The following is a 12,476-nucleotide window of genomic DNA, read 5'->3' on the forward strand; positions in this document are numbered from 1 at the left end:
GTGACAAATGGTTTTGTAAAGTGCCCCCAACAGGAGCATGGGATTGCTTGTGTGTGATGGATCGTTCACGATGCGACATGTTTGTTCCCCAGGATCGGAGTTCTGTTTCCGGAATTTCACCAGTCCTTCCGGGGTGATCGAGTCTCCGGGCTTCCCGGACAAGTACCCCCACAACCTGGAGTGTTCCTACATCATCATGGCCCCGCCCCACATGGACATCACCCTGACCTTTCTGACCTTTGACCTGGAGAACGACCCCCTGCTGGTGGGAGTGGGAGAGGGCGACTGCAAGTACGACTGGCTGGACGTGTGGGATGGACTTCCCCAAGGTGAGGTCACACACACGCGCTCTCTCTCTCTCACACACACACACCTGCTCACGCACAAATGCACACGTTCAAATCAAATGTTTTTCTGGCGAAAGAGGTCACTTAAATGTACAGATAGGACAGGCGACACAGCCAGGATAGTAGTCATGTATGTACATACTGATGTGTAAGGACTTAAAATATTTGATGAAAGGACTAGATTTCCCTCAAAACTGGGTCTGTCATGCTCCTAGGTTCACCCTGCAAGCACCAGGTCTTTCCCATGACCAGCTTCCTCCCCACAACAACAACACCCTCCATCACCCCCCCTCACTCCTTCACTTTCCCCCTCCTTATCACAACACTTCCTTCCTCTCCACGGAGAGTGAGAGTGAGGGGCATGATGGGTATCGCAGTCCTAGGGGGGCGGGGTTGTCTAAAGGCAGCCTATCGCGATGGATCAGGAAGGGAAGGGAGCCCACTGGAGAGTGCCAGATCAAAGTTGTGGTTCCTATCAGCCGACAGCACTGTGGACAGGAGGAGGGAAGGAAAGAAAGCATTATTGGAATGCAGAGCCAGCTCCGAGTTTGTTAATACTCCAGCTCAGTCAGTAAACAAAAAAACTATTAAAGAATGGATTTTTGTGTGAGAAACATTGAACTCGAAATTGATACTAGTTGTGTCCTTAAAGGGAGGTGAAATGGAGCCTTGGGTGAGTTCTAGTTCCTAGCAGAGAGACTGACCGTGGAGGAGGGAGGGGAGGGGAGAAAGGCAGGAGCAGATCAAGCTGACCATGCAGCTGTCCAGGAGAAGTGTCTTGGGTCTAATCCTGTTGACTTGGTGGGATTGAGATGGAAGCTGTGACAGTCTGTGCGTGTGTGTTTGTGTGTGTGTTTGTGAGGCTGGTCTCAGGACAGTTCTCAAAGCCAGGGGTGAGGTCTCAGACACACCCTTTAATCTCAGGCTGGGTTAGAGATTTACAGTGCAAATATGAGATAACGAAGGGAGAGACAGTTTATTTTTTATTTTTTTACTCCTATTCCAACATAGAATATCATCTCATCGTTTAAGCTAAACCTATATGTGGTTGTTTGTTTGTCCCCAGTGGGCCCTCTGATTGGTCGGTACTGTGGCACCAAGATCCCTCCTGAGATCCAATCATCGTCCGGTCTCCTGGCCTTGTCGTTCCGCACTGACATGGCTGTGGCCAAGGATGGCTTCTCTGCTCGCTACAACATGACACACAAGGAAGTCACCGACAGTGAGTAGCATTATCTCTCTTTATCTCTCTTTCACTATTTTCTCTATGAATATGTATTTTTTGCTTTCTCCGTCTCTCTCTCTCTCTCTCTCTCTCTCTCTCTCTCTCTCTCTCTCTCTCTCTCTGTGTCTCTCTCTCTGTCCTCCATCTCTCTCTCTCCATCTCTCTCTCTTTCCTGACGGTGCTCTCTCTCTCCTCCCTGGTCTCCCCAGCGTTCCACTGCAGCACAGCGTTTGGTCTGGAGTCTGGGAAGATCTCGGACGAGCAGATCTCGGCCTCCTCCTCCTTCTACGACGGCCGCTGGTCTCCTCGCCAGGCTCGCCTCAACAACATGGACAACGCCTGGACCCCCAGCGAAGACAGCAACAAGGAGTTCATCCAGGTACCGGGCCTACACACACACACACACACACACACACAAAGTAAATGCATGCTCGTATCTTCATGTATTTTTTTATTGTTGTGCACACATGCAAACACAATCACACACACAAACACATACACACAAACACACATACACACAACCATGCAGCATGCACTAATGATGTGCAGAGTGCATGCTGACCCTTTTGATTGATGAGGGTGCTGTTCAGGAATGCTATGGAATGCTGTGCCATTGATCTCTGCCTGCAGCATCCCACCCCCATGACACAAACACATGCACACACACACACACACACGACAAATAGATGCTGTCCCTGTCTCTGGTACCTGGATAAGCTTCATCCCGCTCTCTCTCTCTCTCTCTCTCTCTCTCTCTCTCTCTCTCTCTCTCTCTCTCTCTCTCTCTCTCTCTCTCTCTCTCAGGTGGACCTTCACTTCCTCAAGGTCCTGACGGGCATCGCCACCCAAGGCGCCGTTTCCAAGGAGACCACAAAGTCGTACTACGTCACCACGTTCAAGCTGGAGGTCAGCACCAACGGCGAGGACTGGATGACCTACCGCCACGGGAAGAACCCCAAGGTACAGTAGGAGAACCCAGCCATGGAACCCTGAGGTGCAGCCGGGGGAAAAACACCTAGAACGACCAGGTGGTCAGACCAAGGAGATAATGGGAGTATATGGGGAGAAAATAAATACATTCATCCCCCCGGTCCACTCTTGGGATACTCTGGGAAATCTTCTAGGATTCCCCTCTGGGATCTTTATGGATGTGAGTCATGACCCCAGTCTGGGAGGAGGGCAGCAGGGGAGGAGGAAGAGGGCGCAAGAGAGGACAGGGGAGGAGGGAACCTGCCAAGCAAGAACAATGGAGTCCTCTGTGTGCCCTTATCTATCTCTGCTATTCATCATCCATTCCACACACACACATACCTGGGTTGTAAACACACCTGGTGCGTGGGCGAGCCCATGCTACTGTGTGTGGATGTACTGTATGGGAAGCTGTCCCTTTGGGTGTGTGTGTGTGTGTGTATGTGAGTATGCCTCGATGCATGTGCCTGTATGTTGTTTTCCTGTTTATAAGCTGGGCCCCTGGACAGTGGAATAACCCCAGCATATGGCTTCCAACACATAGGTTTAACGTAATCTCATCTAACGTCTGTGTTCACCTTTGACCCAGTAATACAGGTTGAAGACACAGTGAATGGCTGGTCGGGCAGGCCCAGTATAATCTGCTTTTAACTCCCCATCCGGCCGTGGGGCCCCTGTCTGTTACAGTGATTGCTTTGAGCTGAGGGGGGTCTGTGTGTGTGTGGTGGGGGAGAGTCTATGTGAGGCGATTATTAGTGGAAATGGATTTAGACTTAAATGAGAAACTCCAGAGCGGCAACTTCCTCCCCCTTCCTCCACCATCCCTCCATCCGCCTTCCTCCACCATCCCTCCATCCGCCTTTGCTCCACCTCTGGTCTGACCGTCTAGAGTGTTTTGACGGGGATGGAAGGATGAGTGGATGAGAGGATGGAGGGGGTGACAGACAGGGGGGTGGATGGTAGGAAATGAGACATGGGGGGGGGGGTTGATGTTGGTCAAGGTCCTGACAAGGTCCTGATTACTAATCCCCTGTGAAGACATGTCCATGCATACTCGTATACAACTCCTGTATACTCAGACACACACACACACACACACACACACACACACACTGGTTCTGAGCTGATGTGTGTGTTCCGTGTCTACTAATCCAACAATGGTGGCGTGCAGACAGGGAGCTGGGCTGGGCTAAACCCCCAGAGATCCCCCAAGACTTTAAACCAGGAAGCACCACAGGGGGGTGTGGTGATGAGAGAGTAGAGCCTCCTCTCTGATTGGACAGACAGACTGATTGTTAGTTTGAAGCCGAAGCAATACAGCACACCAGATGTGGACCAATCGTTCGCAGTTGTGTGCGTGTGTGTGTGTGTGGAATGGGGCAAGGGGGGGGGGGGGGGGGGGGGGTGAGGGTGTCAGTGTTTTCAGGTATGAATTAACTGTCAGTAAAGGGTCCATGCTTATCTGTCTCCATTCCTCTTCCTGTCACTTCCTGCTGACAGAGAGGGAGAGAGACAGACAGACAGACAGAGAGAGAGAGAGAGATAGAGAGAGAGAGAGAGAGAGACAGAGAGAGAGAGAGAGAGAGAGAGAGAGAGAGACGGAGCGAGATAGACAGAGAGTGTGCGTGTGTCTGTGTACGTGTGTCTGTGTATGTGTGTGCGTGTTTGTGCATGTACGCATATGTGTGTGTGTGGCCCGGCAGCAGGGGGGCGGAGCACGGTTTCGTGGCTAGCGACAGAAGGACAAGGAACCGTCGGCACGTTGACCTCGCCTGCGTGAAGGTTCACGCCCAGAGAGAGAGAGAGAGAATGCCTTGTGTGTGATTAAGAGCAGAGCACCACTGGAGCAGAGTGGAGGGGCCGGTCCACTCCAGCGATCAGACATGCGTGACTCGTTAAGTTCACATCACGCAAAGCACACGTGACCCTCAGTCAAAGGAGCTATTTCAGCAACACTCATGTACACACACACACACACACACACTCATACATACACGCATGCAGTCATACTGTACACGTTCACGCGCGCACAAATTCCTTACACACACCCACGCCCTCTCAAACTAATATTGCTTTAAATGATAAACATGCATTGTGTTACTGGAAAGCATTGTGCTGGTGTGCTAAATCTGTCACATTGTAACCTAGCAGAAAAAAAAACTGCCCACACAGCAGTTTGGTCTGCCTCTCAATCACCCACCGTGTCTGACGCGCGCACACACGCACACACACACACACACACACACACCCCCTCCGTGTCTCTCACACATGAACACTCACACACAAGCACTCTTCCATTTGAAATTGGGGCACAGAGGGAGACACTGACAAAAACAAGTGCGCAGGGGGGTGTAAGACCATTATGAAGGAGTGTACCTCAGTGTTCATTGGACGGACACGCACACACACACACACACACACAAACACGCACACACAAACACACACACTCCAGCCCCGCTGGCCTCTCTTAGAGCCACCAGTAGAGAGCAGCCAGCTGGAACCAGTTCCTACTGTCAACATCTTCATACAGGGAGACAGAGGGAGGGAGAGGGAGACAGAGGGAGGGAGACAGAGGGAGGGAGAGGGAGACAGTGGGAGGGAGAGAGGGTGGAGGGGGATGAAGAGGAAGGGAGACAGAGAGAATAATGTCTTGTGCAGAGCTGGCCACATCTCCCAGTGGTGCCATCAGCTTCAAGGAAAACACGGCTGTGGAAACAGCGGAGTGCCGAAAGCAAAGAGAGAGAGACAGGGAGAGAGAGAGAGAGAGAGAGACAGGGAGAGAGGGAGAGAGAGAGAGAGAGAGAGAGAGAGAGAGAGAGAGAGAGAGAGAGAGAGAGAGAGAGAGAGAGAGCGGGAGAGAGAGAGAGAGAGAGAGAGAGAGAGAGAGAGAGAGAGAGAGAGAGAGAGAGAGAGAGAGAGAGAGAAAGCGGGAGAGAGAGAGAGACAGGAGAAAAAGACAGACAGAGGTAGAGGGAGAGAGAGAAGTATATGTAGCAGCACGAAGGTAACGCAGAGCATGTGTGCGAGTTTGTGATCTGTGAATATGTAGACCTGTGTGTGTGTGCCTACCCTCTGCTTCTCCTTCACGGTGACCCCGTTCTACTCTGGGGTGATCAATAGTTAAATACCCATGGTGTCCTGTCTGTGTCCATCATAGAGTCGGACTGTCACCCTGGGGGAGGGAGGGGAGGGGATGGGGGGGGCACTCAGGGTGGGGTTCGTTATAATTTCATGACCCGCCACACGAGGAGACACAACATGACATCATGAATAATTAAGCCTGTCCATCCCTGCGCTCGGCAGAAGGGGCGGAGCTTCCTTTCCCACCCCCTCGTCGCTAGGCAGATTACAGGGGTCGCCCGGGCGACAGACTAATGCCCCCGCCCTCTCCGATGCAGCGGCAGACTCCACACCATAAACAAGCACTCGTACACCATCACACACACCTAGAGCTGCCAGGCACCAGACACACACACACACACCACCACCTCCTCCGCCCTGCCGACAGCCCCACCCGTCTGTCTGCAGTGATCACCAGGACAGACAGGAGTAGCAGCTCCACATGTTTGAAATTCAGGATCCAGGGAGTCAGGTGGCTGAGCGGTTAGAGAATCGGGCTAGTAATCAGAAGGTCGCCGGTTCGATTCCCGGCCGTGCCTAATGACGTTGTGTCCTTGGGCAAGGCACTTCACCCTACTTGCCTCGGGGGAATGTCCCTGTACTTACTGTAAGTTGCTCTGGATAAGAGCGTCTGCTAAAATGACTAAATGTAAATGTAAGGATCCATGTTGACTCGATTGTCGCACTGTCACCGTGACCGCAGGTGGGGGGGCCAAGGTGATCAGTTGTTGGGTCCCAGCTGCGTGCTCCGTCCGCTGCCCTCTGACCCTGCTGACAGGCGTGAGGGGTGGGGTCAGAGGTCAGGATGAGACCCCCGCAGGCCCCCTGGGTAGAGGAAGAGGAAATGGAGGGAACTGGGGATGAATCTTTTTTACCTTTTACCTTTTCTTACCTCACTCCACGTTTTCCCATATTTGTTGTGGCTTTCCAGCCCAATTTTCAATTCCAGCCTCTTTTCCCGCTCTCTCTCGCTCTCTCTCTCTCTTGCTCTTGCTCTCTCTCGCTCTCTCTTTCTATCTGTCTGTCTCTCGTTCACTCTGTGTCTCTCTTTGTCTCTGTTTCTCTCTCTCTCTCTCTCTCGCCCTCTCTCCCTCTCTTTCTCCCTGTGAGGTCACAGTCTGTGTCCCCCTGGTGTTCTTTCATGCTCTGTCTCCCAGAAGGAATGTTCTGATTGGTTGAGACGGGTCAGTGGCACCCAAGGCTGCTCCCCCACACACAGGTGGACACCTAAGAAGTGGTGCTGTTTGTCCTCCAGCCCAGTGCGTGCGTGTGTGAGCCTGTGTGTGCGTACATGCATGCATTCGTTTGCGTGTTTGCATGTATGAAAGCGTGCGAATGGGTGTGTGCGAGCTTTGTGTGTGTCTGTGTGTGCATTTGTTGGCGTGCGTGCGTGTGTGTGTGTGTTTCCTCTTCTCGTATGAAGGCCAAACCACAGCTCTTTGCTCAGCACTAAACCCAGCAGCGGACAGACTCCCGGTTCCAGCTCCTCCCAGTGGAGCTGACCCTGTCACGGTTCAAACCCAGCTTCAGGCCTTGGTTTCAAGTCTGTCTGAAACTATAAACGTAAATGTGAAAGTCTTTGTGAAACAATTTTTTTACTGTATTTTTTTCATGTTCTTTATTTGACTGAGCCAGTCTGTTTTTCTGAGTCTGCTGTCTCTGAGGGCCACAGTACTGGTCTGTCTGTGTGTGATATGGTGGCTGCTGATAGTGGCTTTGGTCCCATATCCAATACTGTGTCTAGGAAGTCCCTATAGACTGATGGACCGACAGTTAACAGTTCACAGTGTGTGTGTGTGTGTGTGTGTGTGTGTGTGTGCTTTATCACATCCCTATGGAGGACCCTGCGGTTTCCTGCATCTGTGTGCTTTCAAACTGTCAATGACCCACACGAAACAGGAAGTTGGTGGGACTTGGGGGGGCGGGGCGGATGCGAGGAATGAAGGACAGATGATCAGAGGGAGGGATGACGGCAGACAGAGAGCAAACAGAGGGAGGGAAAGGGAAGGTGGGTCAGACACCGGAGATAGAGAGCTTGTTTTCGGAGTATGTCGAAGGTGTGGTTTCAGGAAGGGCTCTGGACACCAGGGAGAGTAAAGGAGGTTCCTCTCTGACCAGGAGCATGCTGGGACGTCTCTCCTTCCTGAAGAGGAAGAGAGCCATCTCCTCCAATCCCATCTGCCCTTTGACCTCCCAACCCTCCCCCTGAAGGAGAAAGGGGGGGGGGGGATTGGGAGGGGGCGGACATAGCTGCTCTAGGGCGGGCACCACAGGAAGTGTGCTCCCCTCACATCCTGCCCACCTGGGGGGGGAGGGGGGGGACTTCCTGTGAGATGCAATCGTGTCTGTCCCTGTCATGTTGTTTCACCTCAGGGTGAAGATGTAGAAATGGACGGATAGATAAAGCACCCATCTTCCCATCCCTCCATCGCTCCATCCATCCTTCTGTCCACCGTCTCCCCCCCCCCCCCCCCCCCGCCTTGAGCCCCGGGAACACATAGACAGCTGCACTCGTGTCATTGGATATCTGTTTGGCTTGTCTCTGCTTTGGCCCCGCCTGTGTTTGTGTGCAGCAGAGCAAGACTCCACTGTGGGCTCAGTGTGTGTGTTTGTGTGTGTGTGTGTGTGTCAATCTAAACATCCCCTATTGTGTGTGTGTGTTTGTTCCTCAGGTGTTCCATGCTAACACAGACCCATCGGAGGTGGTTCTGAACCGCGTGCCCCAGCCTGTCCTCGCCCGCTTCGTCCGTGTCCGGCCCCAGACCTGGAGGAACGGCATCGCCCTGCGCTTCGAGCTCTACGGCTGCCAGATCACAGGTGTGTGTGTGTGTGTGTGTGCGAGGGCGCATGCCCGTCACGGGGGGGAGGGGGGAATCGCTCCGCCCATCATAATTGCTCCCTCATAATTTTGCCGCACTCTGGGGTTTCAACTCAGGGCCCTCGGAGAATGAGACACGTCTGTAAACAATGTGTGTTTACCAGCTACGCCATCGAAAAGCCAGCTCTTTGATGACGCCGGTGGGCGGCATTTATTCGTTGTGTTTTTTTTGTTTTTGTGCGATTTAACTCGCTTACGTGCGCTTGTGCGTGTATTCATGCCTGTGTTGTTGTTGCCTGTGTCAAACAGTCCCACTCACAAAATCATATTTTACACCCACACGCCCAGAAAGACACACACCGACATAGAAGACCCTGAACTCTACTCACGACCAAACGCGCCTTCCCTCCATCGCTCTCACCCATGTCTCTCGAACTCTCTCTTTTACTCTCTCACATCCTTACACACTTTGCGATTCCTCCCGAGCCAGACAATCTGTCTGATATTGCTGGACCCGATATTAGACACCATCTAATATTCATGGTGCTCTATTCACTTTCACATCAAGAGCTGTGATTCACTTTGCTCTCGTAGACCACCAGCACAGTTGCGTTTTTCTCAGGTACTCGTAGTACACACACCTCCAATGCAGTGACCTCAGAGATGCATACACACGCGTTCACTTCCTGTGCCGTACATGCGTAATACAGCAAGCTCTGCTTGTGCTATGACATAACTGCATGAAACTTTGATCTGTGTACTTATCCGACCACCGTCAGTCCTCCTAATGTTCTCTCTCTCTCCGCCCCCTCCCATCCCTCTGTCCTCCTTCTCTACCTCTTTGTCTACCCGTCACCGCCTTTCTCTCTTGTCCTCCTCTCTCTACGCCTCTCCCTCCCTCGCTTTCATTCAACCTTGCCTACCACCGCCATTCATCCCCCTCTCTCTCTCTCACTGTCTCTCTCTCTGTCTCTCTCTCTGTCTCTCTCTCTCTCCTCGCCACCATAGATGCTCCATGTTCAGAGATGCAGGGCCTCCTCTCCGGCCTGCTCCCAGACGCCCAGATCTCGGCCTCGTCTGTCCGGGACATGATGTGGTCTCCCGGGGCAGCCCGTCTGGTGGCCAGCCGCTCCGGCTGGTTCCCCGCCCCCGAGCAGCCCCTGGCCGGGGAGGAGTGGCTCCAGGTGGACCTGGGGGTCCCCAGGACGGTGCGGGGCGTGATCACCCAGGGGGCGCGGGGTGGAGAGACGGGGGCGGGCAGCACCGACAACCGGGCCTTCGTTCGGAAGTACCGCGTGGCTCACAGCCTGGACGGGAAGGATTGGGGCTTCATCATGGACAGCAAGACCAGTCTGCCTAAGGTTGGTGTGTTTGTGTTCACTTGTGTGTTGAAGCAGAGCTTCAAAAACTGTATCCAGGCCAGGATGGTGATGGTAACGGGGCGTGCTGTGTGTTGTGTGTGCGTCAGGTGTTTGAGGGGAACACCCACTATGACACTCCGGAGCTGCGGCGCTTTGAGGAGACCGTGGCCCAGCTGGTCAGGTTCTACCCCGAGAGGTGGTCTCCTGCTGGCATCGGGATGAGGGTAGAAGTCCTCGGCTGTGACCTGCCAGGTACCAATCAGCGTGTGTGTGTGTGTGTGTTTGCGTGTGTAACACACGCCGCACTAGCCGTTTGAGGGTGTGTTGACCGGAGAGTGGGGTCAAGATTGGGAAAAAGGCTCGGAAATTTGGAGAGGGAGGTGGTGGGGGTTTGGAAGAAGAGTGGAGTGTGGTTGGGTTTTAGGAATCCATCCCTGAGGTACTGTATTCTGTGTGTGTGTGTGTGTGCGTGTGTGTGTGTGTGTGTGTGTGTATGTGTGTGTCCTGGTGTGGTCTGTTCTCCAGATGTGAGCAATAGCTGCAGACACATCTGGAATCTTGACTCTCACTACTGACTGCTCCCACTGCACTATACAGGACGCCTGAACTACAGCACGGAGCAGTGGGCTTAACACCCCCACAGACACACACACACACACATGCACAAACAAACACACACAATCACGCACACACACTTGAATGCACACCCAGTACCTACACCTTATCCCTCAGTGGGATACCTGAAGGAAAGTGTTGACAACGAGGTTCGAAACACACATTAGGTTCCTACTGGAACTTACACACACAGGCTGTCTGAGACACGAGTTCCTACGCACACACACACACACACGCACACACACACTCTTGCTGTGCGTTAATGGCCTTGTTCTCCCCCTGCTCTGCACTGGTGAGGAGAAACAGCAGAGGGATGAAATATTAAGAAGACTACATCACCCTCACACACCGCTGAACAGTGCCACACCCACACACCCACACACACATATAAACATCAGACATCTGCTACCCCACAAATACACTAGAGACCCACACACATGCTCACACATAAACAGATTCACGCTTGGCCATCATCCGTCTCCAGCCTGGTAAACACGCACACACACACTTCCTTATCCCACGAGAACAACAGACACTGTGAAACTACGTGGACATGTCTCCCTGCTGCCATAGCCACTGCTCTCTAACACCAACCCCCCCCCCCCCCCCCCAACCTAGAGGACATGGACTGATCCTTCCAAATTCGATGTTAAATCCCCTTCACACCTGAAGTGGAGAAGACTATTGTATCTAGAAACAGGGGCTCATCCGTTGGGATAGCTTCTACTGCAATCCTGTGTAGGGTCAGAGGTGTTTACTGACTACCTCTCCTTGTATATAAACGTCTTGTTTCCTGTTCCCTCCATCCCATTACTTCTCCCCACCCCCAGTTTTTTTCGCTCCTCTCATCCCTTTTCTCCTCTCCCTCGATCTTTCTTCAAACACATGGTTCTGTTTCCATTCTCCTTTTCTCGGCTCGCTCTCCTCTCCTCTCCCTGTTCCCACCCCGAGGCCCAGTGCGTGGGTCTGTCAATGTTTTTGTTCTTTCCCTCCTCCCTTCCTCCTGTTTCTCATCACTCACTCCCCCTCTTCGCACTCTTGTCGGTCCACACTGTTGTTCTGGTTGGATCCCATCTCTCTCACACGCACACACACGTACATTAATACATACATATATCTCTGGTGTCACAGCTGCATGCATACATCATCTTTAATCTATCAAGATCGATACAGTTTCACTCCAAATGTAGCTATTCATGGGTGTACCTTCAGCATAGAGAAAAATCCTTAAAACGGTTGCCAGGGTCTGAGTATTCCTCTGAGAGAAATAGGAGCCAGTGTGGGGTGATGACCTCCCTCCTAGCAGAACCACTACCTTACTGATGTCTTCTGAATCACTGAGAAAGCAGCCAGTTTTCCCAGCATGCATCCTGAGGATTGTGTGCACGCTGCCAAGAAGAGATTTACAGAAAGGCTTTCTACATAATTGAAGTTGTTTTGTGTGTTTTTTTCCTCTGCTCATATATTGCTGACTAAGTTTCTTTGGAAAGATCTATGGCTGTTTTCCAGAAAGGGTTGTGTGTGTGTGTGTGTGTGTGCGTGTGTGTGTGTGTGTGTGTGTGTGTGTGTACCCCGATGTGTGTTTGCATGTGTGTGTGAATGTGTGTGTACATGCATTCCTTTGAAATCCCCCAGCAATCCCCCTTAACTCTGTAACATCAGACTGGTACCCCAGACCCTTTAGGATGAGCTCACCCCCTGCACCAGGTGGCCCATCACATCAGCAGGTGCTGCCCTGCACAGGAAAGACCACTGCTGCACCAGGGGGCCTCCTGCTGCACCAGGGGGCCTCCTGCTGCACCAGGGGGCCCACCTCTGCAACAAGGGGCCTCCTGCTACACCAGGGGGCCCACATCTGCACCAGGGGGCCCACATCTGCACCAGGGGGCCCACTTCTGTACCAGGGGCCCCACCTCTGCAATAGGGGGCCTCCTGCTGCACCAGGGGTCCCACTTCTGCAACAGGGGGCCCCTGGTGCAGCAGGGGTTCCTTTCCTGCGCAAGGAGGCCTTTATTTGCAAC

At 52.7% G+C, this 12,476-nt stretch overlaps 1 protein-coding gene across 1 annotated transcript in view; it reads left to right on the plus strand.

Moving 5' to 3' along the window:
• The window catches only part of nrp2a (neuropilin 2a), a 54,802-nt gene that overhangs the window by 28,932 nt on the left and 13,394 nt on the right, over nucleotides 1-12,476 (plus strand). The window contains exons 4-10 of the mRNA XM_062447590.1: nucleotides 93-329; nucleotides 1,414-1,569; nucleotides 1,782-1,951; nucleotides 2,377-2,532; nucleotides 8,334-8,478; nucleotides 9,488-9,840; nucleotides 9,948-10,092. Coding sequence (XP_062303574.1) covers nucleotides 93-329; nucleotides 1,414-1,569; nucleotides 1,782-1,951; nucleotides 2,377-2,532; nucleotides 8,334-8,478; nucleotides 9,488-9,840; nucleotides 9,948-10,092 — 1,362 coding nt within the window. The remainder of the gene's footprint in view (nucleotides 1-92; nucleotides 330-1,413; nucleotides 1,570-1,781; nucleotides 1,952-2,376; nucleotides 2,533-8,333; nucleotides 8,479-9,487; nucleotides 9,841-9,947; nucleotides 10,093-12,476) is intronic.

Source organism: Osmerus eperlanus, chromosome 21 (genome assembly GCF_963692335.1).
Source record: "Osmerus eperlanus chromosome 21, fOsmEpe2.1, whole genome shotgun sequence".
NCBI classification, from domain to species: Eukaryota; Metazoa; Chordata; class Actinopteri; order Osmeriformes; family Osmeridae; genus Osmerus; species Osmerus eperlanus.